This window comes from Haplochromis burtoni, unplaced genomic scaffold (genome assembly GCF_018398535.1).
Source record: "Haplochromis burtoni strain Fernald_Lab_line unplaced genomic scaffold, NCSU_Asbu1 Contig_4, whole genome shotgun sequence".
In the NCBI taxonomy this organism is placed as follows: Eukaryota; Metazoa; Chordata; class Actinopteri; order Cichliformes; family Cichlidae; genus Haplochromis; species Haplochromis burtoni.
The window spans coordinates 1688950-1716925 of NW_024582365.1; the positions used below are offsets into that span (position 1 = coordinate 1688950).

General features: G+C 40.9%; 3 protein-coding genes across 5 annotated transcripts; 2 read left to right on the top strand and 1 right to left on the bottom strand.

Annotated features, from left to right (window-relative positions):
- Nucleotides 1-220: 220 nt before the first annotated feature.
- srpx2 (sushi-repeat containing protein X-linked 2) lies at nucleotides 221-14975 on the bottom strand. 3 transcript variants are annotated; one of them, XM_042220785.1, is made up of 10 exons: nucleotides 14868-14975; nucleotides 8918-8989; nucleotides 7758-7949; nucleotides 6758-6934; nucleotides 6301-6424; nucleotides 6093-6214; nucleotides 5830-6009; nucleotides 2619-2752; nucleotides 2412-2533; nucleotides 221-537 (listed from the first exon to the last, which is right to left on the bottom strand). In XM_042220785.1, the coding sequence occupies exons 3-10, from the start codon at nucleotides 7846-7848 to the stop codon at nucleotides 357-359; spliced, it is 1131 nt and encodes a 376-aa protein (XP_042076719.1). In that variant the 5' UTR covers nucleotides 7849-7949; nucleotides 8918-8989; nucleotides 14868-14975; the 3' UTR covers nucleotides 221-356. The 3 variants fall into 3 exon arrangements, with proteins under 3 accessions (XP_042076719.1, XP_005913233.1, XP_005913234.1); XM_005913171.3 differs by lacking the exon at nucleotides 14868-14975 and adding an exon at nucleotides 11550-11851; XM_005913172.3 differs by lacking the exon at nucleotides 14868-14975 and adding an exon at nucleotides 9542-9691.
- tspan7 (tetraspanin 7) lies at nucleotides 14946-23214 on the top strand. Its single transcript, XM_005913170.3, has 8 exons — nucleotides 14946-15153; nucleotides 18691-18879; nucleotides 18961-19035; nucleotides 19358-19450; nucleotides 19687-19842; nucleotides 19963-20046; nucleotides 22412-22496; nucleotides 22588-23214. The coding sequence occupies exons 1-7, from the start codon at nucleotides 15067-15069 to the stop codon at nucleotides 22478-22480; spliced, it is 753 nt and encodes a 250-aa protein (XP_005913232.1). The 5' UTR covers nucleotides 14946-15066; the 3' UTR covers nucleotides 22481-22496; nucleotides 22588-23214.
- A 2707-nt stretch (nucleotides 23215-25921) lies between these two features.
- Nucleotides 25922-27630, top strand: mid1ip1l (MID1 interacting protein 1, like). The gene is made up of 2 exons (XM_005913178.3): nucleotides 25922-26081; nucleotides 26402-27630. The coding sequence occupies exon 2, from the start codon at nucleotides 26474-26476 to the stop codon at nucleotides 26948-26950; it is 477 nt and encodes a 158-aa protein (XP_005913240.1). The 5' UTR covers nucleotides 25922-26081; nucleotides 26402-26473; the 3' UTR covers nucleotides 26951-27630.
- Nucleotides 27631-27976: the final 346 nt, after the last annotated feature.

A 27976-nucleotide genomic window follows, 5' to 3' on the forward strand; every position in this document is an offset into this window, starting at 1 on the left:
TTTTCTTTGATAATAAAGAAGCTCCATACAAATACATATCTACATTTCTATATGTGTGTGTGTGTATATACACACATTTGCTGGTGTGTTTTACTTCTAATCTTAAATGCTAGATTTTCTGTGGCAAACGCTTTCTGCTGTCAGCACCCCTTTGGCTGATGATTTAATACAGAGCAAACAGTGCTCGCGCTTCAGTGTTGTATAATCACATTTTAAAACAAGGAACTGCTGTCTTGTCTTTTTTTTCCTGCTTCAAATGTTCCTCTGAACCTGGTTTCTGGTTGTTTGTCCTTACTCACTGTGTGTTAGTAATACTGATGAGTGCATTGCTGTGGCAACGACAGAGGTTTATTAAATTAGTCACAGAAATCGCTGCGGAGCTCCAGTTTCTCCCGTTCCTCTTCGTCCAGCAGGAAACTGTCGATGTAGGAGAACAGCTCATCTGAACCCACGGGGGAAATAAAGCGCTCTCGGTCCAGACCGAGCTCATCCAGGAGCACCATGCTGAAGTAGCTTCTGGATATTCTGAATGCTTGCCTGTGGAGAAACCCAATAAGAGCCATTAACACATCCTCTACAGTGAAAATTACAAATAATTCATCCTTGTAATATTCTGGATATCTGGATATTTATAATTGGCAAACGTTGCTTAAAAAAGTCAACTTTTTACTTCAAGGTTTGCCTTCTCAAAGTAGTCACACATCATTCTTTAGGTGTTCAAAATGATCAGATTGGAGTATAAAAGCTGCATTATCTATTTTAGTTTTGACCACTTGATTCCTGAATTTAAAAACATCCATCCGTTATCTTCCACGTATCAAATTCTGAGTCCTGCAGGGCCTCCCAGCCTCTCACAGAATAACACCATATAAAATTGTTACAATAATGTCGGGCATGTTTTTTAGAGACTTGAGAAATTGATTCAAGCTTTACAGCTCTGAATGCCTCAGGGTGTTCATTGCCTGGTAACTTTGTTGTTTGGATAAATTTAGCTTTTAGTTTTCGGTTATAGCTGCCTGCTACGATTGAAAAGGTTATGATAGCGATGAGGGACTGGAACTGTGCTCCCTAGAACTAAAACAAGGATAAGGACGTCTAAAACACTCAGGAGAACTGAGGCGAAACTTCAGAGTTGGCATCTGAGTGCCCTAAACCTACATTCTTTCTAATGATCAGTAAACAGACCCCACTTCTTATTGTGTCTATGGCCTCAATACAGGCCTCTGTCCACAGTCTGTGTTTTTTTGGACTCTCAGCATCTGTTTTCTACACAAATACCAAGAAGATCGGTGCTGTTTATACTTCAAACCTCAGTACAAAACACTGTACACACAGTATTTTCAACATCGGGCAGAATTTACAATACCAGCACTGTAAATAGTGATGGAGGAGATTTTTTTTTTTTTTTTTTTAAAAAGCTTTTATAGCATAGCAATAATAAACTCTTCACAGAAGTGCTCATATAATTAGCGCCAGGTTGCTTCCACCCCAAGAAACACTGTATGTGAACACAGATCCTAAAATATTTCTGGTTTGTGGTCTCAATCACTAGTTTCATGTCTTATTTAGTACAAAAATAAGTGAATGATGATCCCATTTAAACTGGAATAACATTACTGCCTTGTGATGAATATATTCTCAGAATAAGCTGGTGACAGCCAAAATGTTCAAAACAAGTCTTCAAAATAGGATTTAGCGAACCAATGGGTTACAGCGAGGTAGTTACAGCCATCATTTATATACAGTCTATGGAGAGTGCACGATCACTGTATTAAAAAGAGTATTGTTCAGTGCAGCTTTATACTTGTTGGCTTTCAACTCATTGCTTTCAATTACAATTAGATGTATTTCCTTCCAACTCTAAGCTATGTTGAGATAAAACATGTCCCTTTATTGATCTCTCAATTCACCTGATGATTTGAGCTCTGCTCACTCAGTTTACCTCAGTACTCTTTAGGATTTGTGTGTCTGCAGTGAGACCTTAGGTTAGGAAGAGTTTCCAGTCTGGAAAAACTGAGGAATGCTTCTTACTCAAATTGCACAGTTGTAGGAAAGAATCTTTATCGAGGCATTTCCTAAGATGAATTATTTTTTAATGTTTACTTTTACTGCAAAATGCTCAGCTTCAAAAGCATCGCAGTGCTTCTCAGGGAAACCAAAAGCCAGATGATTATTACTGATGTTTTGTCGGGTCTGTTGAAATCCCATCGAAGTGATTATTATGCTATATTTAGAAATGTTAATCTTTGAATGGAGACTCTCTTTTTATTAGGAGACTCCTGACATTTAAAGCTTGTGAAAATAACTCCTGACTGTTAAATGAAATGGAAATTTTATAAAGTCATTTCAGGATGGATTTTTTAAAGTCCCCATAAAAGAACCATAAAACTGTTGAACAAATAAATTATTACCTTAAACCCTCTATGACTTGAGGCTGAAGAAGACTTTCTTTAATGCGGCCAGTCTCACGAGGAGGAGAGCCCAGAAGCTCGATCACGGTTACGTGCCGGAGGGCTAATCCACAATCTGCTTTCTGAATCAGGAAAAGGGGAAACACATGATTGGGTTCTTGTTACTTATTAAACAGCTTCAAGTGGGCTGATCAAGTAAAGTCTCACTTGTGTCATGATGTTCTGGAGCTGGTAGTCAGGGTCCGACATGTTGGGTGCAGACACGATCAGCAGCCTCCGCTTTTCATAGAACTGATCCAGGAGAGCTGGCGCTGTCTTTACATCGGCTTTAATCTCAATTGCTACAAACAAAAGGTCATAGTTACATCCTCCACTTATACCCCTCCACATGTACAGAAGCACATACAAAAGCATTCTGTTATGTATGCAGTGCACTCCATACTGTAATAATGTATAGATTTCAGATGTATTCTCTTCTATCTCATACTTTTTGCTGCCACCATGGAGACTTTAACCAGATCCCCCACCTCTGGCTAAAATCTCCAAAAATTTAAATTTATTCATTTTTTCGCTGAAGCGTAAAATCGCACGAGCTGTTCAAGATTAAAGCAGCGCTGTTCAGCCTTTTCAGCTCTGACCTTCTTAAGAAGAAAGTGTGTAATCATCACTCCTCATCAACGCTTTTAGACACCATCAAAAATGTCCTGCCTCTGAATATCTGTCACAACATAAATAACAAAAGGACAGAGGAAACTGTAAAGTGGAACTTTTTATTCCTCTAATATTTATCTTTGTGGGGTGCCTTCCCCTTAAGTCAGAAACCACTGGACTTTACTACCTCACTGTATATAAAATATTTGCTGGTTGATGCAAAACAGCCATGATAAACAACTGTTTATTAACTATACTAATATACTAGTGCAAAAAATGCAAGTATCCTGAAAAGTTACTTTCATATAGTCATTTGATGTGAAGTGAAATCTTACAAGCTTCATTTCTTTTGTTTGAATTTTGATGATTGTTGGTTACAGCTCACAAAATCAGAAGTGCAGTATCTGGCATGGGCTCAAAATGTGGTCATAAATATTTTGTACTTGTAAATCAGTTTCGTATGTGTAAAAAGAATTTGTGTGTGGACTTAGCCAAAAAAAAAAACCCCTGCAAGTTACAAGTACGAATTTTGACCCTATTTTTCTTCCTTTCATCTGATTGGTCAATGTCATGTCAATCACAAATGTAACAATCCAATCAGAGAACAGATGGGTTTGGCTGTCGGAGGGGCGCTTTTTTGAACTGCAGGTCCTTGAAGGGTGATACAGTTTGAAGCTGGAGGATCTCTATATAAATATCCGATAGCAGTTAGGTCCCCTAACTTTCAGCAGCTGTTGAAAGGATAAAGTTGTGGTATATCAGTGGTTAGAAATACCATTATTACTTTAGGATTAGTTTAACACAAAGTCAGGGCTGACCCGGGACCATTGCTGTGCGTCACAGTGCGCAGCATAAAAGTCCTTTCACATCGGACGCAGGATGTGGTGCTAATGCTAACTGCTAACTAAAAGCAAAGGATCCAGAATTTTTTGCGCTGGCTGCTGGGCTCTGTGGGGTTTTGCAGCAGCTCTACCTGTACTAGATGCACCTGCTCCGGAGCAGGTGCATCTTTTCTATCTCTGACTTTATGTCCTCTACAAGAGTTTCTGTTTTTATTTTGCTAGTTCTTCAAATGTTCAATAAAAACATGTATGCTAATTCATAACGAAGAAAGCTTTGTGATGAAGACTGTCATTTCCAAAACACTGCCCGCCCCCACCCCACGGTCCGCAGTGCTGTTGAAAAGACTGTGGAAGTCCCTGTATTAAACACGTAGACCTGTGACACAAAAATCACCAAACTCGGACGACCACAGACTGTTTTCCTTCGTGGTGATGAAGGAAAACGCTGGGTTGGCATGTAAAAGGGCATTTATTCCCTTCAAAGACCTGCAGTTCAAAAAAAGCGCCCCTCCGATAGCCAAACCCATCTGTTCTCTGATTGGATTGTTACATTTGTGATTGACATGACATTGACCAATCAGATGAAAGGAAGAAAAATAGGGTCAAAATTCGTACTTGTATCTTGCTGGGGGTTTTTTGGCTACGTCCACACACAAATCTTTTTTACACATACAAAACCGATTTACAAGTACAAAATATTTATGACCACATTTTGAGCCCATATATCTGAAATGATTTGAAGATTTCATTTTGAGTTTGAATGAATGAATTTTCAAACATTATAAATACAATATACCTCTCAATCTAGTTTAGAACACACTACCACAACACTGCTGACTCGACAGTTGTCCAGATGACGATCATGGGGAGGGTAAGCCACAGAAACTTATGGCTGAAAAGGCTGGCTGTTCACAGAGTGCTGTATCGAAGCATTTTAATGGAAAGCTGACTGGATGGGAAAAGTGTGGTAGGAAAAGATGCAAAGGCAACAGGGATGACCGCAGCCTTGAGCAGACTGACAAGAAAAGTCGATTAAAGAATTTGGGAAAGCTTTACAAGGAGTGGAATGATGCTGGTGTCAAAGCATCAGGAGCCACCACCCACAGACGTCCTCAGGGAAAGAAGCAGTCTTAATATTAAGCTACTCCTGAACCAAAGACAACATCAGAAGGCCTCTCTTCAGATGAAGGTCATTTTTGCATTTCATTGGTAAATCTAAGTCCTAGTGTCTAGAGCAGGGGTCCCCAATCCCAGTCCACGAGGGCCGGTGTCCCTGCAGGTTTTAGATGTGTCCTTGATCCATCACAGCTGATTTAATTGGATAAATTATCTTCTCAACATGTCTTGAAGTTCTCCAGAGGCCTGGTAAAGAACTAATCATGTGATTCGGGTGTGTGGACCCAGGGTGAGACCTAAAACCTGCAGGGACACCAGCCCTCGTGGACTGGGATTGTGGACCGCTGGTCTAGAGGAACAATGGACAGATAGAGAATCCCCGGTGTGTGAAGTCCAGTGTAAAGTTTCTGCAGTCTGCGATTCATCTGCCGGTGTTGGTGGTGGTTGGAGCCTCAACTGAGTACTGACTGCAGTCTTTGGCTCTCTTCCACAGCATGTCTTTATCCTGTCTTCCTTCTCTCACCCCAACTGGTCGCAGCAGATGGCCCCGCCCCTCACTGAGCCTGGTTCTGCCAGAGGTTTCTTCCTGTTAAAAGGGAGTTTTTCCTTCCCACTGTCGCCAAAGTTCCTGCTCATACGGGGTCATATGATTGTTGGGTTTTTCTCTGTATGTATTATTCTAGGGTCTACCTTACAATATAAAAATGTTTTTTTTTTACTCTATTTATTATATTGTTGTGTCAGTCTGGTACATGTGCCACTGTTGTACAGTCATCTTAAAGTCACCTATTTGCAGACTCAGTACTCACAAACACACTCAGCAGGATCGCCGCCCCAGCTTCGGTTGAATTGGCAGACACGACTCGACACCCCCCTCCGTTCGTATCCTCCTTCGCAGTGGTATTCACACGTTGCGCCATAGTTGTTCCCATCGGAGGAGCAGCTGAGGTAACTATGCAAGGGTGGAAAGAGTTCTGGACATCTTCTCACTGAATGGAAAACAAAATCATGTAAATAAAATACAACAGTGATAACAAAATAGTAACTCAAGAAATCCGGTTTGGCAGCTTACCCTCAACACGCACTATAAACTTGCAGGCAGCTCTGTTCCTGGCCTGATCGTACACTTTATATCGGATAATGTGAAGTCCCTCTTTAAAGTCAGTGCCTGGCTCCTGGCCCACTAATATCACACTGCAGAGAGACACAGTAGCCAACAAAATGTTCAAATCCATTTAAGAATGAACAGGAAAGGGAAATAAAGGAAGTCGGCGACATACTCGAGTGACTTGTGAGCAGTGTCTGTGGCTGTCGGAGGGTCCCAGGTCACCTTGGCGGTGAGCTTTCCAGGCTCAGCGACCTTGAGTCTAGATGGAGGACACTTTATTTTTGGAGGATCAGTATCTGAAATAATGGCAATGCAGGCATTAGAGAAAGGAAGCAGGCATGTTGTCAGCATTGCCCAACTGCTACAGCTATAAAGAGCAGAATTTAATTCAGAAAGCAACAAGCCACAGTTTGGATTCAGTCCAGAGAACAGACGAGGAGGAAATATGCTTGTTTTTGTGAGACTGTAAAAGGAGCCAATCCTGTGAAGGAATGAAGGATAACCACACCAGAGCAGATGGCCTGATTTAAAGTCCATGTATGGCAGTAAGTTAAAAAATATAGCTGACAGAATTTCCAAACATTTGGTCGGCTTCACTTGGATCTACACACTGAGACTGTGCTGCGTACCTGAACACACCGGCTGTACTCCGCTCCATGACCCCCTGTGCTGGCAGATGCGTGATGGTTCTCCTTCAATGCGATAGCCAGTGTCACAGGTAAAGTCACACCTGGAGTCCACCATAAAGCCCTGAGTGCAGGTGTACCTGCCATGGTAAATGAGGGGCAGCATGTGGCAGCGCATCTCTGATGGACACACAGAGAGTATGTTAAATGGCCACAGTGGTGGCTGTTCATATTAAACATGGTCAAAATTGTAACTAATGAGCTCAGTGTATGTTCAAGTAAGAACCAGACTGCTCTAAACATTTAGTTTTAGATTATTTTATTCTCTTGGGTCTATATAACATCACTGACAGCAGATATCCTTAATATGGACACGTCAGCTTCACACTTTCCACTGTAAGCACAGAAGCCCCACCCATCTGCTTTTCAAACCTTCTGTATGGGAGGGGGCAATCAAAAGAAACGTTCCTAAAAGGTTAAAATTGTTAAGCAGTCTGCTTCAGAGTATTAAAAAAAGAACAATTCATTATTTTGAACTGTGAATCATAAAAAGCCACCTCAGGAAAGTCCAAGAATTAAAAGGTTTGGCTGGTGATTTTCTATTTTTAGTGTCAACAACACTAGCAGTGTGAGCACGTGTGAAGAAAATATCTAAAAACAGGATTTGATTTAACTCTCCGAGCTGTTAAAAAGGCTCAAACTGGGAACTGCATTTTTAAGCAACTATTACTCTCAAAGAGTAAAAAAAAGTGTAATTGGGGACTATTTTCAGCAGTGGATTAACACTTACATGTGGTGCCAGTGAATAAAATGAACAACTCCAGTCCTCATGGTAATAAGGGAACATGTGAACTGAACTGATTTTATAATTCCTGGCCAGTAAGAATGAGATGAATATTTTCAAATAACAGACACTCACCGTATTTGCTGATCGATTTTCTTGGTCAGAAAAACAAAGAGTGTCACCAAACTGATCACATGTTAAGTTAAAATCTCCACATACTGCGGCAGTAAGCAGTCCCAGACCAGCGGCGATTAGCGAGGCACATAATGGAGCGTCTTCCCAGCAGCTTGTACCCTCGATCGCAGCTCATCTGGCAACGCGTTCCCAATGTGCTCCTGTAGGCTCTGCCTCGAGGGGAGTGGCAGGTCACCTCACCGTTGGTCAGACCCAGAGGATGGCACCAGTAAGGGTCTGTTTTTAAAGAGCAGCCAGAATCAGATTTGTGTGATTCCTTTAGACTCTGAGTGTTGGACTCAGTGTTCACTCATGTGAAAAGTGGGATTTCAGACTGTGCTTGTCTATATCAGTTAATCAGTCTTTATTATAGAGTTCAAAGATTCAAACTTCAGCAAGAAACCAGATGAAAAGCACCACAAAAATTATTATTAGAAAGCTGCATCTGAGCAAACCATAAGACTTCTGAAACAGTGACTTTTGGACAGAGGACACAAAAGTGGAAATGTTTGGCTGTGATGCACAGAGTCACATTTGGAGAAAACCAAACGCTGCATATCAGCATAAACAACTCATACCAAGTGTCAAACACGGTGATGGAAAGGTGATGGTGTGGGCTTGTTTTGCAGCCACAGGACCAGGACACCTAGCAGTCATTGAGTCGACCATGAGCTCCTATGTATAACAGAGTATTCTAGGGTCATATGTGAGGTCATCTGTCTAACAGACCTCAACACAATTAAAATGCTTTGTTGGGAATTTAAGAAAGCTGTGCCTAAACAAATGCCTCCAATCTTCAGTGAACTGAAGCAATGTTGTGAAGAGGATTAAGCCAGACATCAAGGCAGCAAAGAATGAATAAAAAAATAAAAAAATAATTACACAAGTTTTTTTTCTAATGGCTTTAACAGCAGTGACTGACACAAAAATCAAAAAACATTTCATCTGGATTGCATAACCCTGGATCCAAAGAAGTAAGCAGGCTATAAATATCTATATTCTCTTTATCATCTGGTTTCCTAGAAGAGTGTTTGAGCAAAAATCTAAAAGTTAACAGACTTTCTCACTAAGCTGCTTATTCTTGACACCAGATGTGTTAGCTACCGTCACATGAGCGACAGAGGCCAAATCTTTAATAGACACTGTTTGATGGTATGTTCTGACATATGGCCCAGCCCCAGTGAGTGTCTGTTGTCCATACGCACTTGTGTAGTCCAGTTGAGGAGTCGTATCTTCCTCTGTAAACTCATTTTCGTATACTGTAGTCCCAGAGCCAGCTGAAAAAACAACCAGACATGTCACATGTGTTTATGGTAGACTGTCACTCAAATAGCACTTTTCTACTCTTTTTGAGCTTTCTTACTACAAGTATCATTCACACGTATTTAAAAAACCTAAGCACTTTTAACCTAACATTCACACACTCACATGGAAACATCAGGAGCAACCTAACCCCTGGACATGTATTTAAGCCAACATGTAGAAAAGTCTAGGGCTCGAACCCCAAACCTCCTGAGCATCAGCTGGGGTGAAATAATACGACTGAAGCACATATTATGTAGGTCACACAGAAGCAGGCAGACACAAACTTTTCTCACCGCGCACTCTCATTTCCACAACCTCCTTTCAGCTTCCTTTAGCACAACTCAAATAATATTCCACCTGGATTTCCAATCAGGAAATGGAAAATCCTGGGGCTCTTTGCTTTCTTGAGGTGATGCATGTAAATGGCCTTGGTTATGTTTTGAAACTTTCACTTTAACTCCACCACACATCAGGACAAACAGCATGTTTTCATTACCCACTTGGCGATTGTGTCTCTTACTCACCATTTTCCATGTTCTAACAGTTCTTGTACTGTACTTTCTGCACAATAAATCACTGTTACTCTTCTTTCTCTGCAGTGGTGGCTCAGGCACAGTATCCTGAAAATGACTCTGTGTTTAGAGCTGAGTGCCAAACTTTCCAGTCTGTCAATCCCCCACCCCCCATCCCAGCTCTCAGTTCCTGCTCTGCTTCCTTTGCTTCAGCTCAGCATTAAACTTAGTCTCAAGCTAATAAAGTCCACTTTAAAGCATTTTATTAGTAATGATACATTTAATTTCCCTACTCTGCTCCAGATTCTTCCCAAGACAAGCAGATTAAACCCACCGTCAGTGGGTTTTTTTGTTTGTTTTATTTTTCTTATAAAGAGCCCAATGTTCCACACAATACACTTCCCCAGGCTAATATTTCCCCTCACAGAGAATTAGTCACACAGGAAATAACAGGCTAATCACTGCAGTGTTCAAATATAGAAATGGACATTACTGCAAGTGGGGTGTACTATCATGCATATGGCAATTAAAATGATATGTGAGATTATACATGGATAAAATTGAAACTGAGGTTTTCTATAGATTTGAGCTGTTTTTCCTAATAGGCAAACATAACCTTGGAGATTAGACTTCTTGTTACTCATTCAGCTTTTGTGATAATATGTATGAAAATAGTCCCCTCATAACTTGTTCTCGGACCCAAAGAGAATCCATTTTTTCTCACGTATGACAAAGAAAGGCTTGCCCGACTGGTGCTTTTACTCAAACGCTGCTTCTGATGACTAAGGGGTGCAGAATACCCAGACACTGACACACATTAGGCAGATTTTACTGCAGAGACATGCACACTGCAGGCAGAGTGAGACCATGCAGCAGAAATGAGTCAGACCACAAAGAAGCTGCTGCTCATCTGACATTTCATCCGTCTCTAATGACAAAGCTGAGAGACCGAGCATCATCCTTTCAATCACTCCTCATCATCACTGGAGTTCATATGTGCTGCCGAGGGGAATCTCAGGTCATGTCATTATCTTGCAAGATTAAATGAAGGCTTTAGCACGTTTGGCCCGGAGGGGGACTCCTCAGGAATTAACTGGAGCCGAGCCGTAATTAAACTGCTTGGTCAGCAAACGGGGAAGGAACACCTGAAGAGAAATGAAGCTCAGCTCATTTTTAAAGTCATCTTATCCTGGATTTTAGCCAGTTGCATGTTGGGAGATGTTGTGGAGACACAAATGGAGCAGGAACCTCCATTTGTACTCATCGATTCACCTAAAAAATGCAGCACATCTGGATCCAATACCAGTGGCTTTACTGCAGAGGAGGTATTTCCCAGCTGCAGGGAAGATGAGTGACTTGAACCTTGGCCAACCATCTAATATATTACATATTCATGCAAATTTGTCTTAGTTGAGACTTGCAACAAAACCAATGCTTGAATTTATACTAAACTTAGACTAAATAACTTTTCCTTTAAGTATCTACATTTTAGAGAAGATCACTGTCAGACAGATTACTTTAGATTACTTTAGATAGCTAGATAGCTTTAGTCGAACAACTGATTGATTGAGCTAAAACAAAACAATCATTATTTTAAGTTAAAGTTATTCTTTACTTGCCAAAGATTTCATGGTTTCTCTCTCTTAAATATGAGAGCTTGCTGCTTCCCATTTTTATCAGAGATGTCACTTGTGCTTTGGAAATATGAGTTTTCATGGTTACTGTAGCTAAACAGAAGCAGCAGATTGCTCGTTAGTTTCAGCCTCTGTTTCAACTTCACCATCTAGTTTCTGCTAACAGAATATGCACTATCCAAAACCTTGGGAGCAAACGTTTTTGCATTGGGACCTTAAGGAGTAGTTTTACTTTGTTGATTCTGTACTTTTCCTTTGATCACAGGAAAGTACATCGTGCACTGTGATCACGTGGTACTTTGATGAAATCTAGCCCCTAACATTTGAATTGTTGTTTATTTTTGTTTTCTTGTCTCGTACACGCTAGGTTTGTCTCATGGACTCACCTGTGAAGAACAAGATGAAGACAGCAACAGAGCGGCTGAGGCGCATGTCAGAAACGCAGAGATGACACTCCTGGATGAGATCAAACTTTTTTGTACAGCTCCAAGAATCTCAGAGTCCAACACAGACCTACGAAGCTATAAAACTGAGGAAAGCTTTAAAAAAAAAAGGAGTTGTCTGAATAATCCCCACAGTCAACAACGAGCGCTCCTTTCACGCAGCAGCCTCCTCAGCTTTTGTTAAGGAAAGATTCTTCTAGTTCATCACAGAGACAAAAACCACTTGGTGGCACTAACGGGCTTCTAGTGTGTGTGTGTGTGTGTGTGTGTGTGTGTGTGTGTGTGTGTGTGTGTGTGTGTGTGTGTGTGTGTTTCCACCCATCGCTGCATTAAACATGATTAAAGATCTTTTATAAACTCCACCCTTCAACTCATGCAAGAAGTAGGCCTATACGCTAATTCACTTGCAGCAGCAGATTTTTTAGGCTGCCATCTGTTATATACAATGGCACTGGAGTTATCAGCTGTTATGGATCTTTATTTCATAATCTCATAATGTTATTTCAGTGACATCACGCCTGATGGGTTTTTGTTTTTTTCGTTTTGTTTTGTTTTAATGAAACGGGCTACTTTCAAAATAAACTTACAAAATGCTCCAAATATGTCCCCCCACAATACACAACACTTACAAAGAGCTCACGGTCTAGTAGTAATTAGTTGTAGCACTATTTAATGCGACGCTTTGTTTTTTTAAAAGGATCATCACATGCAATTTGTTTAGAAAATCGCACGAGGAGAACACGATGCAAGTAGAAATTCAATTTGGTGAACGAAAAAAAGCATCAGTCTTTGTGTTTATCTTCAACTAAGCGCATATTTACAAGGCTGCTCTGACTGCTGTGACGCGTGTGTCACATCCACATCAGCAGAAGGAAGCTAATTATAAGGACTGTAAAGACCGACTGCAGGAGACAGAAAGTAGCGGTGCTACTGTCAAAATAAAAGCACGTGGACACAGCGCAGCCCTGACAAATGTGAAGCAAGCAGTGGTGTTATAGTGTGTAATAGCTTATTAATTAATAATTGAATAGCACTCTGTTCTGCAAGCCAGCGAATCTCTTCCAGTCTGCACCAGCCTGTCTGCACCTTTTTAAGCCCTTAACATTAAATGTGCAGTAAAATACTGGCTGCTGTTTGCAAACTGCAGGACCATGTCTTCAGGGGGCTGGTGATGTCATAGATTGATATACAATTTTCAGATTAATTTTTAAATTATTGATTCAAAATAAATGATTTATCGTTTCATACTGAGCTTCTGGTAAAGTGTATATTTGTTTCAATAACGCCTTAGTTATTCCAGGACAAAAACAATGAGCCATTGTCCTTCTACAACAAGGTCATACTCATGTGAACATACCTAGAAAACCAATCCGGTTTATAGGCCTCAGAAGAAAGCTGTGACTACTGAACTGTAAAATTGTAGCTGATCTCAAACCTTAACTCATAATATACCAAAGACAAAATAATCAACTTCCGGTGGTGTTTGAAATAAGATAAATGTGAGCTTTGTTGAAAAGGTTGAGCACTGCAAGGGTCGGGAAAAATAGTTGAAAAACAAACAAATTAACAAAAAACATGCTTGTCTGTAAACTTGTGGAACAGTCAGAACAGGAGAAAAATCTATATGCTACTATTATAGTAAAACTGGGATTTCTTATTTATCAGTGAAAAATGTAAAGCAGCACCATCTCTGTAAAATCTGAACACCTGGTCTGTTCAAGTTCTTAGAGGCTGAAAAGCAAAAAAAGACATTTAGAATTAAGTTTATTTAAAAAAAATGTCCTTATTAAATCTCTGGTCCAGCCTTCAATGAGTGATCCACACTTTGTGTCAAGATTGGCTGTGTGGCAGGCAGGCAAGCAGGAGTGGTGGACTCAAAATGCAGGACTCAGACACGGAAGTTAAACTTAAGTGCAGCTTTATTGCTGGGAAAAACCTCGTATTAACTAAACTCACCAAAAGACCAACAAAAGTCTGAACAGAGGAACTGAGGACGGAAACACTGGAAAAGAAATACTAAACTGGAGCAGGTGACTAAACACCAGCACCACGGAAGGAGAACACAAAGGGTACGAGGCGACAGGGAACACAGGAAAACACAGGGCTTATATACACAGGGAGTAATCAGGGAATGGAAAACAGGAGGGAGACACAGCTGGGAGGGTTTGGGCTAACGAGACACGGGGAGCTAGACACACTGAGATGAGGCACAACCTTTCACAATAAAACGGGAAACAGGAAACAGACACAGACTTGACACTGAACTGAACTTATACTAAACGAGAGACACAACCTAAGAACTAATCCCTCATAAAGAATAACTGAAACATAGAATAATACTAATAAACAAAGCATGACAAAGGGATCAGAATACAAACCATAATACAAAGGAATATAAGAACTGAAAATGCTGGGTCAAAATGACCCAGGACCGTGACACTTTGCAAATTTGCCTCAGACCCAAATGCTACACAGCAAGTGGATAACTCAGTTTATCAAAATCACACTATAAACCCTGCACAGCCAAAAAGCCACAATCATTAATACAACAGCAAACTGGGACAGCTGCAATTCTTGGAAGTCAGAACCATTTCTTAGGGGGATGGGATGTAATTAGCCAGGAATTGCTAAATTTATGAGCTTCTGGGCTCATGCTGCAGCCTGTTTTACAAAAAACAAATGACCTTATGAGATAACAAATGATTAAGAGATTAAACATACAATCATAAGAATAACTTGGTGACAGGTCTATTGACAGGACTCCCTCACCCCTATGTGTGGGGTCTAAACACAGAAACAAATCCTAAGAAATGGTCTATCCTGGCAAGGAAAATGAAAACTACTGCTGCACAGGCAGAATCACTCACAGGTAAACAGCCATTCACTAACTCCCAGTCCCTCACTAAGTAAAGGAAGCACCCAGCCTCTCCTCCATGCGCAGGAACAGCTGGTAACACTAAAAGCTGTGAACATTTCCCACCGCTTGCACCTCCTTATGGTTCCATCAGCTGGTATTGGTCTAGAAATGCTTGCCATACAGTATCACTCCTGTGCAGGAAGGCTAACATCAGCAGAAAACAAGAAGAAAGTAATTATATTGAAAAACTGAAGCAGTAAATGACTTCACGTCAAACAGTCCGAGTGGGACCCTGTGGCGGCCCAATTCTGCCCCCCGGACCGCATGTTGGACACCGTTTCCCTTGCAAAAACGTCGCAGCTGGGCTTTTATTTTGATAGCTGTGTGCGCGTGTGGCGTTTTACCGCTGTCGCTGTTGCGGACTTGACGCTAGTCTGTCCAGCTGAGCTGTTTATCTTCCAGGAAAGTGAGCCTGGGTAAGTGACGACACTTCCCCCTCTCTCCTCAGATCCAGAACTTTTTTCCCTTCTTCTCTCTTCGTTTCTGGACGCTGGGAAGTGAAGCTTTTCCCTCTTTTTTTCAGTTAAAAAACTAAACTCCATCATGTCGCCACCGTCTCGCCGGCTTCAGACGAAGCCAGTGATTACCTGCCTGAAGACTTTCCTCATATCCTACAGCCTAATTTTCTGGGTGAGTCGCCGGACTTGCAAAAGGGAAGGGGAGTAGGGGGTACAGGCTAACGAAGGAGCAACAATGGGCTCCGAGCAGCGGCTTTGCCAACGAGGCTCACGACACGGTTTCTTGAAATCACTGCAGAAGTAAAATTTTCTGAAAAAAATGTCCACGAGTCAGAGTAGAGATAGTTTTATGTCGACGGTAATAACCAGTTGTGGAAAAAAATCCACCCAGTGTTCGCCTTTATTACCCCTGGAAGTTGCCGTTAGCCGTTAAAGTACACTAATAAAGTCACTAATGAACTTCTCAAACCTCAGTGTCACTTAGTTTTTATTTTGTTTGTTTTTAACGGATATTTAATAAAGTAAATACATTCCATCTTATGTCTGACTGAAACTTAATTAAACTTAATGTTTAATTAACTACGAGGAAATTAATATTGTGACCCGATCCCAGGTGACTCGTGGAAGGCTTTTAATTTGACTGCATTCCTCATATATCTGCTTTGAGACCCTTTTTTCTTGTGAGATAACATATCGTCACTTGTGTAAACTAGAGCCAGACAAAGTGTGGGACAAGGCACCTGGTCGCCTGTATAATCGGCTATAGTGGTTATTTTGCTCATTTACCAGTCCATCAGTAGAACTAGCAAACATTTTGGGCAGTAGTCGATGCCATTAGATGTATGTTGTTGGTTTACTTTGTTTTTGTTGCCACACTCTCGTCACAGTGTCCTTTGGCCTTTAGCCAGTGTAAAATTGGTGTTACACAGCAGATTGACCGTCATCACTCTGTGATCAGTTACCTTTGTTACACCCCTTGGCAGATAAATCAGTACACTGCTATTAATGTCTGATAAAAGACTCTTGCAGTAACTCTGGGGAATAAAAACTCAGTTTGTGTTGCTGTTAACCTGTGCTGCCATATAGTGATCATCTCATCCTAGCATTTCATCTCATCTAGTTCTCAGTTTTTTGTTCCCCTTTTTCTTTTTAATGCACAGCTGTTGTTCAAAACCTCTGCATACTTCTCAGATTAGAGGATTTGATGTACGGCTTCAACTAGTAATTTTTCTTCCACACAGTTTGCTGAAACTGTTATTTTTTTATGAGTAGATGATTAATGGTTTTGTCTGAAAATGTCAGAGATAATTTGATGATTACAGCTCAGTTTCATATCATGATAAGATGACATTTCATTGAAGCTGGGTTTTTATATACACGTGCAACAAGAATACTACATGAGATGATTTATGGAATAAAACCCAGATTGGAGTGCAGAATAACTCTTCAGATTTCTTGTTTACTCTAAACAAAACAGTTTAAAGCTCCATAGTTAATCATTTAATTTTGTACATAGATTATTTCATTTGATCTAGTGCTAATTTGCAGCTGTGGTTGGATGGTTTTCCTTAGGGAAGTACAAATGTTTAGAAGGAAAATGCAGTTTTTCATTTTTATTATGAATTTACTTTTTGGCTAGTTTATTGTTTTTCCCCCCCCCCCCCTTTTTTTTTGGGGTGGGGCTAGTGAAAAAGTGCATTGGGCAACTTGTTGCCACTTCCTCTTTTTGTACCAGTGACTGTGTTTCCACCAGCCACTTCCCCTTTGAAGCAAACTTTTAAAGATGGTGATGTTTTTAGCTTCTCCAATCCAAGCCGGTTTGTTTTACACCGTGACAGCGAAGCTGAATTAGTAAGTGTTTAATTAAAGATGTGCGTGTGCAAACTGCAAGCTTAGACTCTCAGATATTTGGTTAAACTTTGCTGTAGGCTCACAGCAGTCAGCGTGTCTCCAGCAACAATAACAGCAGGGATGAGCCTACAGGGGCTCAAAGCTTACTTGTTTTTTTTGTTTGTTTGTTTTTAACTAGTGGTATATAAATTAACTGACTTTTGTGGGCCAATTTAAATAAATAAATAAATAAAAGGGCACAATAAAAGTCTGATATAGTGGCCTACAGAGGATCAACTATTCTGTTTACAATGCCTCATTTTAATATAATGACCCAACTTTCAGTTAACACACTGTCTGAAGAGTTAGTCAGCCAAAACAGATCAAATTGATCTTCAGTCTCTTTCCTGCATTAGAAACATGTTGGCAACTCCAAATGACAATGTAATCTGATCATAATTAAAAACATTTAAATAGGGGTTTCATAAACTTATGCATAAAATATTTTTTTTACTAATCAGATTGCCAGAAGTTACAGCAAAATGCACTGTTTATCAGCAGGGGGGGGGGGTGGTGATGACGTTGATCAAAAGTGGTTTTACTTTGATTTCCTGACTCAGGTTAAAACGTGTTTATCAGGAACAAGTAAATGCAACGACTTAATGTTGTTGCTTTAACTATACACAGGCTTATTTTGAAGTAGGAAAAACCCTGATCTAATTTGCACATTTTAAAAAGCAGAGCAATTATCATCTGTTATCATCTTCAGGTAATATATCAGTGAAACCCTGCTTCCCTTTGTTATTTACAGGAGTAAAAAAACTGAATATATCTTCAAATTAGAGCTTGTGGTTTAAATTTCTGCAGTTGGGAAATAACATGTTTTATCATTTTCAGTTTAATAACCAAAAATAAACGCAACAGTAATCTCTTGTTGCCGGACCCATTTACGCTTTAATCACGTTTCTTCACAAAACGAAACAAACAAACACAAGCTTGTCTGTGGAGGAAAACAGATGCTTACAGTTGTTCTCAGTGTTAGTCTTTGCTCTGAGCAAACAGCCCTGTGAGGCTCCTGCTTCTGCTAACACAGAGTTCAGGGCTGTGCTTTTATCTGACAATTTATTGCTGCTGCCTGGCTGAGCCGATGCCTCCCCTCAGGCTAATGACTTGTGTGGGGGAGCGTTAAAGGAAAAGCTGCTGAGATTGAGATTAAATCACAGACCGAGGCTCGAATCCCAGGCGTGTTCTTACTAAAACACGCGAGGCGGGTAGATGAATAATCCACAGCATATTAAGCGTGTATTGTGAACGGAAAGGCTGTATCCTGTTTGCCTCAGATACAATCTACCCCCTGCCTCATCTACATTTGCTCCCCTGAGATCAGTGCAGATTTAATAAAGGAAGTCGCTAAGGGAAATTGTGTTTTCTCTGGATGCAGACCGACACGGTTCTCAAGTAAAAGTGAGATTCAAGGTAGATCACCAGTCTGTCAAAGTACACACACATGCAGAATAATAGATTTAAAATGTTTTTAAGTGTGTATAATTACTAAAAAAAAGGTTTTATTATCATATGTGACAAAAAAGAGATCTTTATATTTTGGAAGCTGAAGTCAGTAGATATTTTTTTCCCCCCTGGTGATCCACAGATAAATTAATTAGCTTTCTCTTTCTTTAATTAAGCTGCTCATTGTTTATGATTTTCCCTAGAGCTACATAATAAATTGAAATGAAATGATTGTGTTCCTGAATGCTAACCACACTCTTAAGTAGCTGGTTGGTCTTGACCCGTATCAGTCACAGGTCCTAAAAGCCTTCCTTGGGTTTCTCTGTTGATCTTTGATGCTTGAGCTGACTCGCTCTTCTGTTGTCTCCAGGTCACAGGCGTGATCCTGCTGGCCGTTGGCGTGTGGGGGAAGGTAAGTTTGGAGACCTTTTTCTCCCTGGCTGCTGAGGAGAGCACCAACGCGCCATATGTCCTCATCGGGACCGGAGCCATCATCGTTATCTTCGGACTGTTCGGCTGCTTCGCCACATGCCGTGGCAGCCCGTGGATGCTCAAACTGGTCGGTGAAAGAGCAGTAGGAAACATTCCCAGTCTCAGAAATAACCTTGCATGACTGTTTTTTGTCTTTTGTGTTTCTCAGTATGCCATGTTTTTGACCTTGGTCTTCCTGGCTGAGCTCGTGGCTGGAGTTTCAGGCTTCATCTTCAGGCATGAGGTGAGGAAATGGAAATATTTTTTGACATGAGGTGGGTTAAACTTACAGTTGGTACGCTTGAATCAAAATGAAACTGTAACATGACACTGAGGGAATGTTTGTCATTTATTTTCATGGGTGAAAGTTTCTTGAAACAGGTTAAAACAAGTTCAACATCACAAACGGTGAAGTCGTGCAATCACATGAGCGTGTGCAGCGTCTGCAGCGAAAAGATGAATACCACTATTGTGATACCCGTTATCTCTCAGTCAGGTTTCAGCTAGCACGACTCAAAGTCATCCCCTCTGTTATGTATGTGACGCCTTTATTTTGAACTCATCAGATCAAAGCCACACTGGACAACGGCTATAAAAACGCAGTGATAAAGTACAACGGCACGGAGAGCAAGAATCCAGTGGACACCATCCAGAGGAATGTAAGTGGGAGATTTTCCATCACCCTAGTGGCGTTGCATTTATCTGACTTTATGTTTCTCTGTACACACCAGAGGGCTCTTGTTTATATGAACATTTTAAAAGGTCAACTCAACACTGAACGCACAGGAGCACTCTCCTTGAACCATGTTGCTCTCATCACTGTCTTCTCAAAGGGTGAATCCACAACATAGCTTCGTTTTCTTTTCTTTTTGTTGTTGTGACTCTTTGCTTTTAGTTGCACTGCTGCGGGGTGTATAATTACACAGACTGGAACAATACAAAGTACTTTCAAGAGAAAGGCATCCCGGTCAGCTGCTGTAAAGACAGCGATAACTGCTCACCAGAAACACTGAAGGATCTTGCCAAGGCTGAGAATGTGGTGTACACAACGGTGAGTTTGGAACAAGCAGTTCATCTCAAAGATGGTCAGCTGTATTTGTAAAAGGTTTTGGTTCAATATAACTTTGTTTAATTCTGAGGGTTTTTTTTTTTGTTTTTTCCTGTTGTGAAGGGCTGCTTTGTGCTGGTAAGCACCACAATGGAGAACAACCTGGGAATAATTGCTGGGATTTCTTTTGGAATTGCCTTCTTTCAGGTATGTCTAATATTCTGTTATATGGAAACAGTTTGTGGCTACAAACCAAAGAAAAGCTGAACAATTGAAGCCGGATGTAGGAACCAATTAGTATTGTTTTTCTTGAAGTAATAACCAACCTATGTTAATTCAGTTAAATGTGATTTTATGTAGTGCCAATTCACAGCGGTCACCCCAAGCCACTTTATATTATAAGGTGAAGACCCTAAAATGTTAGAGAGAGAGCCCAACAACCAAATCATCCTATGAGCAAGGACTTGGTGACTGTGGGAAGAAAGAACGCCCAGCAAAACCACCCTCGGGGAGCGGCAACCACAGAGAGGCGAGGACAGAACACAAACTGTGGGAGAGTAGACAAAAGTTTGTGACGTGCAGTATTGGCATGTAAACACGTCAGGATTGAAAAGAGGAGTGGAGAAAAATCCTCACCGTATTCATGTGACTATGGGAATGTTTCAGGCTCACCTGATCCTGCTTTAACAAAAAGGAATGTTTTAAGCCTAAGGAATCACAGCAGTCTGCCTCAAAGTAATAAGTATAAGAAAAGGTTTTTCATCGTCACTTTGAGACAGGATGTTTCTACTCTCTGTTCTATTAATGAAAAAGCTCAGTTTTCACCACGTCAGGATGAAAATAAAAGGACGGGCAGATCAGCTGGAGGGTTTGTCTTGATTTTTTTAATTTTTATTTTGCTGTGACCCACCTCTACTAACCAACAAACAGGAACACAGCAGGAAATGATTTCCAACAGCGAGAGAAAATCTAGTTGAAATGTGGCAACATAAGCTTGTTTGTGTGATGTGTTCTCCAGCTGTTCTCAAGACTGCACCAAGGGGGACGTAGCATGGAGACCTAGAGCAGAGCCACAGCAGCTGTGCATCTTGGCTCTGATTCAGCAGTTATTCCCCTCATACAGTCTACATTCTGATATCAGACTCAAGTTTATTGAGCCACGTTGCCCAGTGTGCATTGCTAAAATCACTTGTAGGTCATTTTTGCACAAAGCAGCAACATGCCGCTCCAAAGGTGGCCACTTGAGACAAGCCCCAAATCAAGCCAGTCACCATAGTCTCCCGTGAATCAATATTTAAAGCATTTATAAAGCCATAACATTTGGGAATTACCCCAAATTCTTTTCATACCTCCACTTAATAATCATCTTTCACAGATGCTATATTATCGACTGGTTCTTTGTCATGCTGAAGTTTTGGTATACTTCTTTTCCACCATTGTAGCACAGGTGTGGAGAAGGATCTTCCTAGTTCTTTCAGAGTGACTCACAGTGTAGTTAATGTTTACAGTTACTTGTAGCCTGTCTGAGCATTAGTGTGGCTGCTCCATGCAAAGCTCTGACTTAGAGTAAGTGAAGGTTATAAGTGGAAAACTGTGCAACCTGTGGTTCTGCGGTATAGCCACAGTTTTCCAGTCATACGAGAAGTCAAGTCACTTTTATTTATGTAGACTTGACCCAAGTGCTTTCCAGTTAAGACAAATGTAAAATCTTTCCAAGTCTCCAGAAACTAACACAAAACCTGAGTAAACAAACAACATTGCTACAGTAATGGTGAAAGTCATTTAAATACCCAGTTTAAACAGCCCCTAAATCAAATGGGTCACTATAATCACCCATGTTTTAAATTTATTTCAAACATGAGCCATAAGGAAAGAATAGTTAGAAAACATGTTTAAATTACCGTAACATTGTCTGATTATTCATCTAGTAATTTCTTTGTCACTGACCTTGGTTGTCGGAGCAGGAGTCTAAGCATAGACACCCAGACATCTTCTCCAGCTCCTCACAGAAGTGTTCTCAAACCAGCTGAGAGACAGTATCTGTCAAACATGTCCTGGGTCTGCCCCGTGGCCTCCTCCCAATTGAAAGTGCTTGAAACACCTCACATAGGAGGCGTCCCAGGAGGCATTTCTAATTCCTGTCTCTTATATCCACGATGCCCACAGCTCGTGGACATTAGTGAGAGCAGGAACGCAGAGCGACGGGTAACTGAGCAGCTTTGCTTTTACATTCAGCTCTCGTCTCCTCAGCAGATCAGTACAGCTGCCACGTTATCCAGCGTCCATCCACACAAAAATATCAAAACCCAGGAATTATCAAAGTATAAGAAAGAGAATCATTTAAACGTTGACTAAAAAAACTAAAAATGGGACAAAAGAACAGAATTTAATGCAGATGTCATGCGTCTTGCTAATGAATACAAGATGTAAATAAATCTGTGAAAACACAAAAAAGGAAGTAATTGTTGCTTGTTTTGTTTTTTAAGTAATTTAAGGTTTCAGGAAGCCATAGAAAAAAATTTTCAGATGTCACTTTGGGCCGCAGATTGAAATTTGTGTACTGTGGTTTCAGCTCATTGGGATATTCCTGGCCTGCTGCTTGTCTCGATACATCACCAACAACCAGTATGAGATGGTCTAACAGTCACCTGCCACAGGTATGTCTTTTATGAGGGAGTTATCATAACAGCAAGTCATACAGATTGTTCTGAGGAGGATTTGTAACGGTCTTTCTGCTTCTATTTGCAGGTCACTGATGAGCCGGTCCTGGTGCGAACTGAGTTGGGATTTTAATATTTTGTCTTTGTGTTTCTTATCATGTAATTTTAGAGATGGAAGACACTCACCGCTTTTTCTTTTATTCAATCTCACCAATGCACAAGGGAATCACGTCTGCGGAGCATCAAAAAGGGAGAATACTCGGAACTTGGTGTGACCAAAGATAAAACATTTCACAGGTCATTTGTTATTCTGGGAGTAAATTAGGGAAATTACATTTAGTGTTTATGTTGTGTATTAGTGTCACTTTTTTATTTGAGTTAATTTGACAGCAACATTTTCATTGCGTGTTTCGCAGTTGCCTTGTTATAATTTTTTCGCTAGTAGTCTGTAGCTGAGCAGATGAAATGCAGACAATAATAAGCTGTTAATGTTAAACTTCTGTGTATCTTTATGTGTGAAGCCTTTATAAGCCCTAGAAATGGACAGGTCACCTTCCTGAAATCAAGTACAAATGATTTATAGGAGCTGTGTGGGAAAGCGAGCCCTACCAATTATGTGTGCCAACTACACCTGACTTCTTACCACAGTTTTCAGTGTTAGTGTTATTCTTGTGTGGATGCATGTGAAATACTTGAAAATAAAAGATGAAATCCAGTGTCTCTGACAGTGTGCGTTCTTAGCAACTGTCTGTACAGCTGTTTGCTCACAAAAAAAAGAAAGAAACACAAATATTCTGGCAGCAGGTGATTTTTGGCAGACAAACATGCCCTGGATATTTGGGGCCTTTAGAAGAATGCTAATAAACTTCAAGATATGAAAGCATCTCAGTTCTTCAGTGGAAGACAACTTTATGGATTTAAATGGCATGTTTGATGTGCGATTAAAGTAACTGCACATAAAAATACAAAATACTAAAAATGCCTGAATGATCAAATAAGAATTTACCATCCACTTTGTCAAGATTCCCATTTTTTTCATAATGCGCTCTAATTGCATCTGTAACGTAAAGACCTGTCACACAGTTACACTATTAAACTACACACTAAAAACACAGCGCGGCCTTGAACTTTCATGCATGGCTGTGGCTGACAGCCAGGAAAACCAGACTCCCCTTCATTACCTAACTTCTATAATTTGCAGGGGTGAAGTTAAAGGGTGAACACCACATTGTTCTTCACTTCTACCACTCAGCATAGTAAAAGATGTAAACGGCTGTAACAAGGCTACACGCAGCTGTTGTATTTTCACTGGCTAGTCGTTTCTCCTGATGTGTATGAAGGTGGTAGGTCTTTGCACAACGGTTTGATATTTCATTCGAATAAACCTTTTTTCATTCTAAAAAGCCTTGGGGGGAAAATTATTATTGTGGCCAAATAATAAAAGCACAACCTACGTCTCTTTAATTTCAGGTTTAACTGTTTGCACAGCAAACGAAACAGTCACTGGGTGTAGCTGACATGATGTGCATGTGCAGGAGGTATAACCACCAGTTATACCTCTGTGCTTTGGTAATATGCCGTTGTTGACAAAATAAATATCAACACAGTCTATGCTGATTGAACTCTAAACTTCTACAAAGGCCTGAGAGATGTTGCTCATTTGCAGTTTGTTAAATAAAGTTTCCTTAGAATTGGTGCGTAGTGCTGTTAATCCTACAGCGTCACTGAGTTAGATGAGCAGTAGTAACTTAGTACATTTAAACTGTGTTTCTGAACTCTGATACTTGACACTGCTTGTTTTATGTTTTCTGGTGCTCGCCTGCTACAACTTGCTTAATTGCATCATTTAATACTTGCATGAACTCATGTTAACTTACAGGATATGAGCACATAAATATTTTATGGGAGAAAAGAATGTGTTTGGGCATTTGGGCCCCATTCCTTCAACAGTAAGTGTTTCATGAAGTTCCAGAGAATAGTTATCAATGATAGGCACACACGGAACCATACAATCACACATTAAATGCTTCTAAGAAAATTTAGTTGATGGTCATCAAAATAAAAATGAGCATATGTAGAAAACTGTGACATTTTAGTGCCCTTAAAGCGCTTTATTGCCCTGAGGTAACCAGTTTCTGGTGGGGTCAAATTTGATTTGCATGATGTTTGACGCAAGGACACAGACCATTTTTGTAGCTTTGCCTCTGTACACCAACACATTAGACTGTAAATAAATAATTGAATTCATGCTGATGAATACAAGCAGGCTTCTATAAATATGTATAAGCTTTGGCTATTGCTCACAGCTTAGACACAGGCAACTTGTGCCATGCTTTTCAAAGCACTGACTGCTGGTTTTACTCAGGAAAATTGCAGGTGAAACTAATCCAATAATGCAGGGATGTCAAACTCATTTTACATGATGCACCAAATGCAGCTCCACTTTGATCCTTAGTGTGGCAAATGAATGAATCTCTGCCCTTTGTCAGTGTAAAGAAGTTTCAACTTCACATTTAATCCCTTAGATATCTTAATATAAGAAAAATGTGTGCAATTTCAACAGTTTTTCTACAAGATAAAGAAATGCTGCTGTAGTAAATGAAAAAAGTCCGCCAGCATGACTCTTTGGGCTTAAATTGGAAGAAATAAGTGTGTAAATTCACAGTAAATTATCCTGTAATTATAAAACAGAAAATTGTTATTTTACAGAAAATGTCCTTTTTTGTTTGGATCTTTTTTTCTTCTTTTACTGTGGACCTAAACAAAACAGAAATGTCTACTTTTCTGTGATTTTATTGTTTATTTATAAATTAATTAACTGCTGCACTAAGATTGGCATTGAGGGAGATCTTTATCAGTGGAAAAAGCTGTAAAACTCGTGAAAATACAGCTAAAAGCCTGAAATTTATGCCAGACCTTTAGGGACACCCGTGACACAGTGGATGCTCCACCTGGTGACACGTGCTGCTCCTGGGGTCATGTCTCGTTTGGATGAGTGTATTGCATCAGCGAGGACGCTTCAGTTGAACCGACACAACTTAACCGCCAGGCGGCAGTGCTGTGCAAGATATATACAAGCCAATAAAGGACGGAGAGTGAGCGTGTGTGGGGGGATGGGGGGGATCACACTATGCTTAGTTGAATCTTAAACCATCTATGAGTTCAACTCTTGACAAACCCGACGTGCAAAGAGCTGCACGGAGACTTACACCAGTGTTGCCTTCAGGGGACAAACGGCCCGGAAAAGATGAGCAGTAAACAGGGTGCAGCTAATCGCAGGCGAGCCCAGAACAAACATATTTGAGTGGCTGCTGCCAGATCTCATTTCATTGGTCAATTTTGGATCAGACGCTGCAGAAGCCCCGCCTGCAGTTGTCATGCAGCCCAACTGGCTCTGCAGTAAAACCCAAAGAGGCCGGACTTTCAGTCCTTCCTACCGCCCAACCCGGCTGCTGGGTATAAAAACAGCGCTTATCTGTCAGTCAGCTGAAGAAATTTTTATTTTTCTTCCCAGCGGGTGCTGTACGCTGCCTGAGAAAACTTGAGTTAACCAACCAGGACAGCTTTCCCTCAGGTTTCCAGGTCAGTCTTTTACTCTAACTGAAGGGATGTTTGAATTTCAGCAGCAGGAAATCGAGGTCATAGTGATGCGCTTCGGGCATGATGGTATAGATTGGAAGCATACGGAAGTCTTATTCATCTGTTTTCTATTAGAGATGTCAGCTCGCGGTGTCGGTCTCCTGCAGCCAGGCTTTAGTCCGGCGTGCTGCAGGTGTTTTATTGTCTGATTATGTAAAGCTGTCTCAGAGGGATTTGCCCTTGCTGTGCTGCATTTCTGCAGAGTCTGCTCAATCTCCCTGCACCTTTCCTGCATCCTAATCATCCCTCCCTTCATCTTGCAGATCACCAGCCAAACAGCTCTGCCTTTAAAGATCCACCCGTCTGCGCTACACTGTAACCTTACAGCCTTCAAAATGATGCAGATCAGCAGCGACTCCGTCGGCAACAAGCACTCCCTCATTAACGTCATGCACCGCTTCATAGCGGCCACCAACAACATGGACGAGACCATCATGGTGCCGAGCCTGCTGCGAGACATGCCGCTGGACGAGCAGCAGGCTAACAACAACAACGAACCGCCGTGCAGCAACAAGCAGAGGGACATGTACGAGCATTACCTGCTGCTCAAGTCCATAAAGAACGACATGGAGTGGGGCCTGCTGAAGAGGGAGGTGAGCAGCGGTGCCAGCTTCCTGGAGATGGCGGTGAAGCAGGAAGAGCAGCAGGCGGCGAAGGGAGACATACACGTGGATGACAACGCTGACCTGCAGCATCAGTTTCATTATCACCTCAGAGGACTGTTTGGCGTGCTGTCCAAGCTGACCATGCAGGCAGACCACCTCACCAACAGGTACAAGAGGGAAATTGGAGGAGGAAACTTCATGAGATAGAAGTAACTGCATCCGTTTTCCTCGCCCTTTTCTCCTCAAACTGACTTGAAATAGTGAGGTGTTTTGTGATGGGTCAGATCTCTTCCAAAACTCTCAGATGGACGGTAAACTGACCAGGGCAACCACTCCTGGCTTCTCCTGCTACTGAATAACACTCAAACTTCAATCCTGCTCCTCCGCCCCCTCCCATCAAATGAATAAAAAATAATAATAAACCAGTGATCCCTGCGCATGTCATCAGCCTGCCTCTTCTGGAGAGGCTGGCATGTTCGTGCTTGGTGGAGGTTTACTGAATCAAGTCCTGATGAAGCACAGCTCTGATTTTAGGCAGAACGTTTTCCCTCACGCATTTCAAATTTACATGAATTTCAAGTTGAAGTGAATCAAGTTTCTGCCCATAGGAGATATTGAATGCTGGCTATTCTGTCCCTCCTTGTAAAAATGGTCATTTTATTAAAGCTGAGCTGAAGGGTTCCTGCCTGCAGAGGTTTTAAAGCGTTCCACTCAATGCTACAACAAGGTGTGCCTTGACTTTTTGTACCATACCCTGTTCAATTCCTTCCCACATTGTCACTGTAAGTTGTTCATTATATAGCTTAAATGTTTGTCTATGGAAACTTAATTTGAAAATCCAATTTTATATTGATGCAGTAAAATGGAAATAAACATGAAGCTAATAATGTTTGTCTTGTCTGTCATTAGTAACAGGAAGGATGTTCAGACTCTCTCAAGTAGCCTGCCTATAAATAGCTGTTTACCTCCATCTCTGCTCGGATGTAAACTAGTCTCTGATGTGACATTCCTGGCGAAAGATGATACTTTAGCTAAACTTCTGAGGGGAAACCCTTAAAACGTATAGATGTTGGTCCGGCCTGTGCAATGTTAATATTTTAACATGAGTATGCGGATGTTGCAAGATAATTCTAGAAGGGTTTTAGCTGGGCATGGCAAAATGGCACTAAATGAGTAAGCAGTGCTGGGATCTCAACACCATTTAATCTTGTATCTGATGCAAATTGCCTGGAG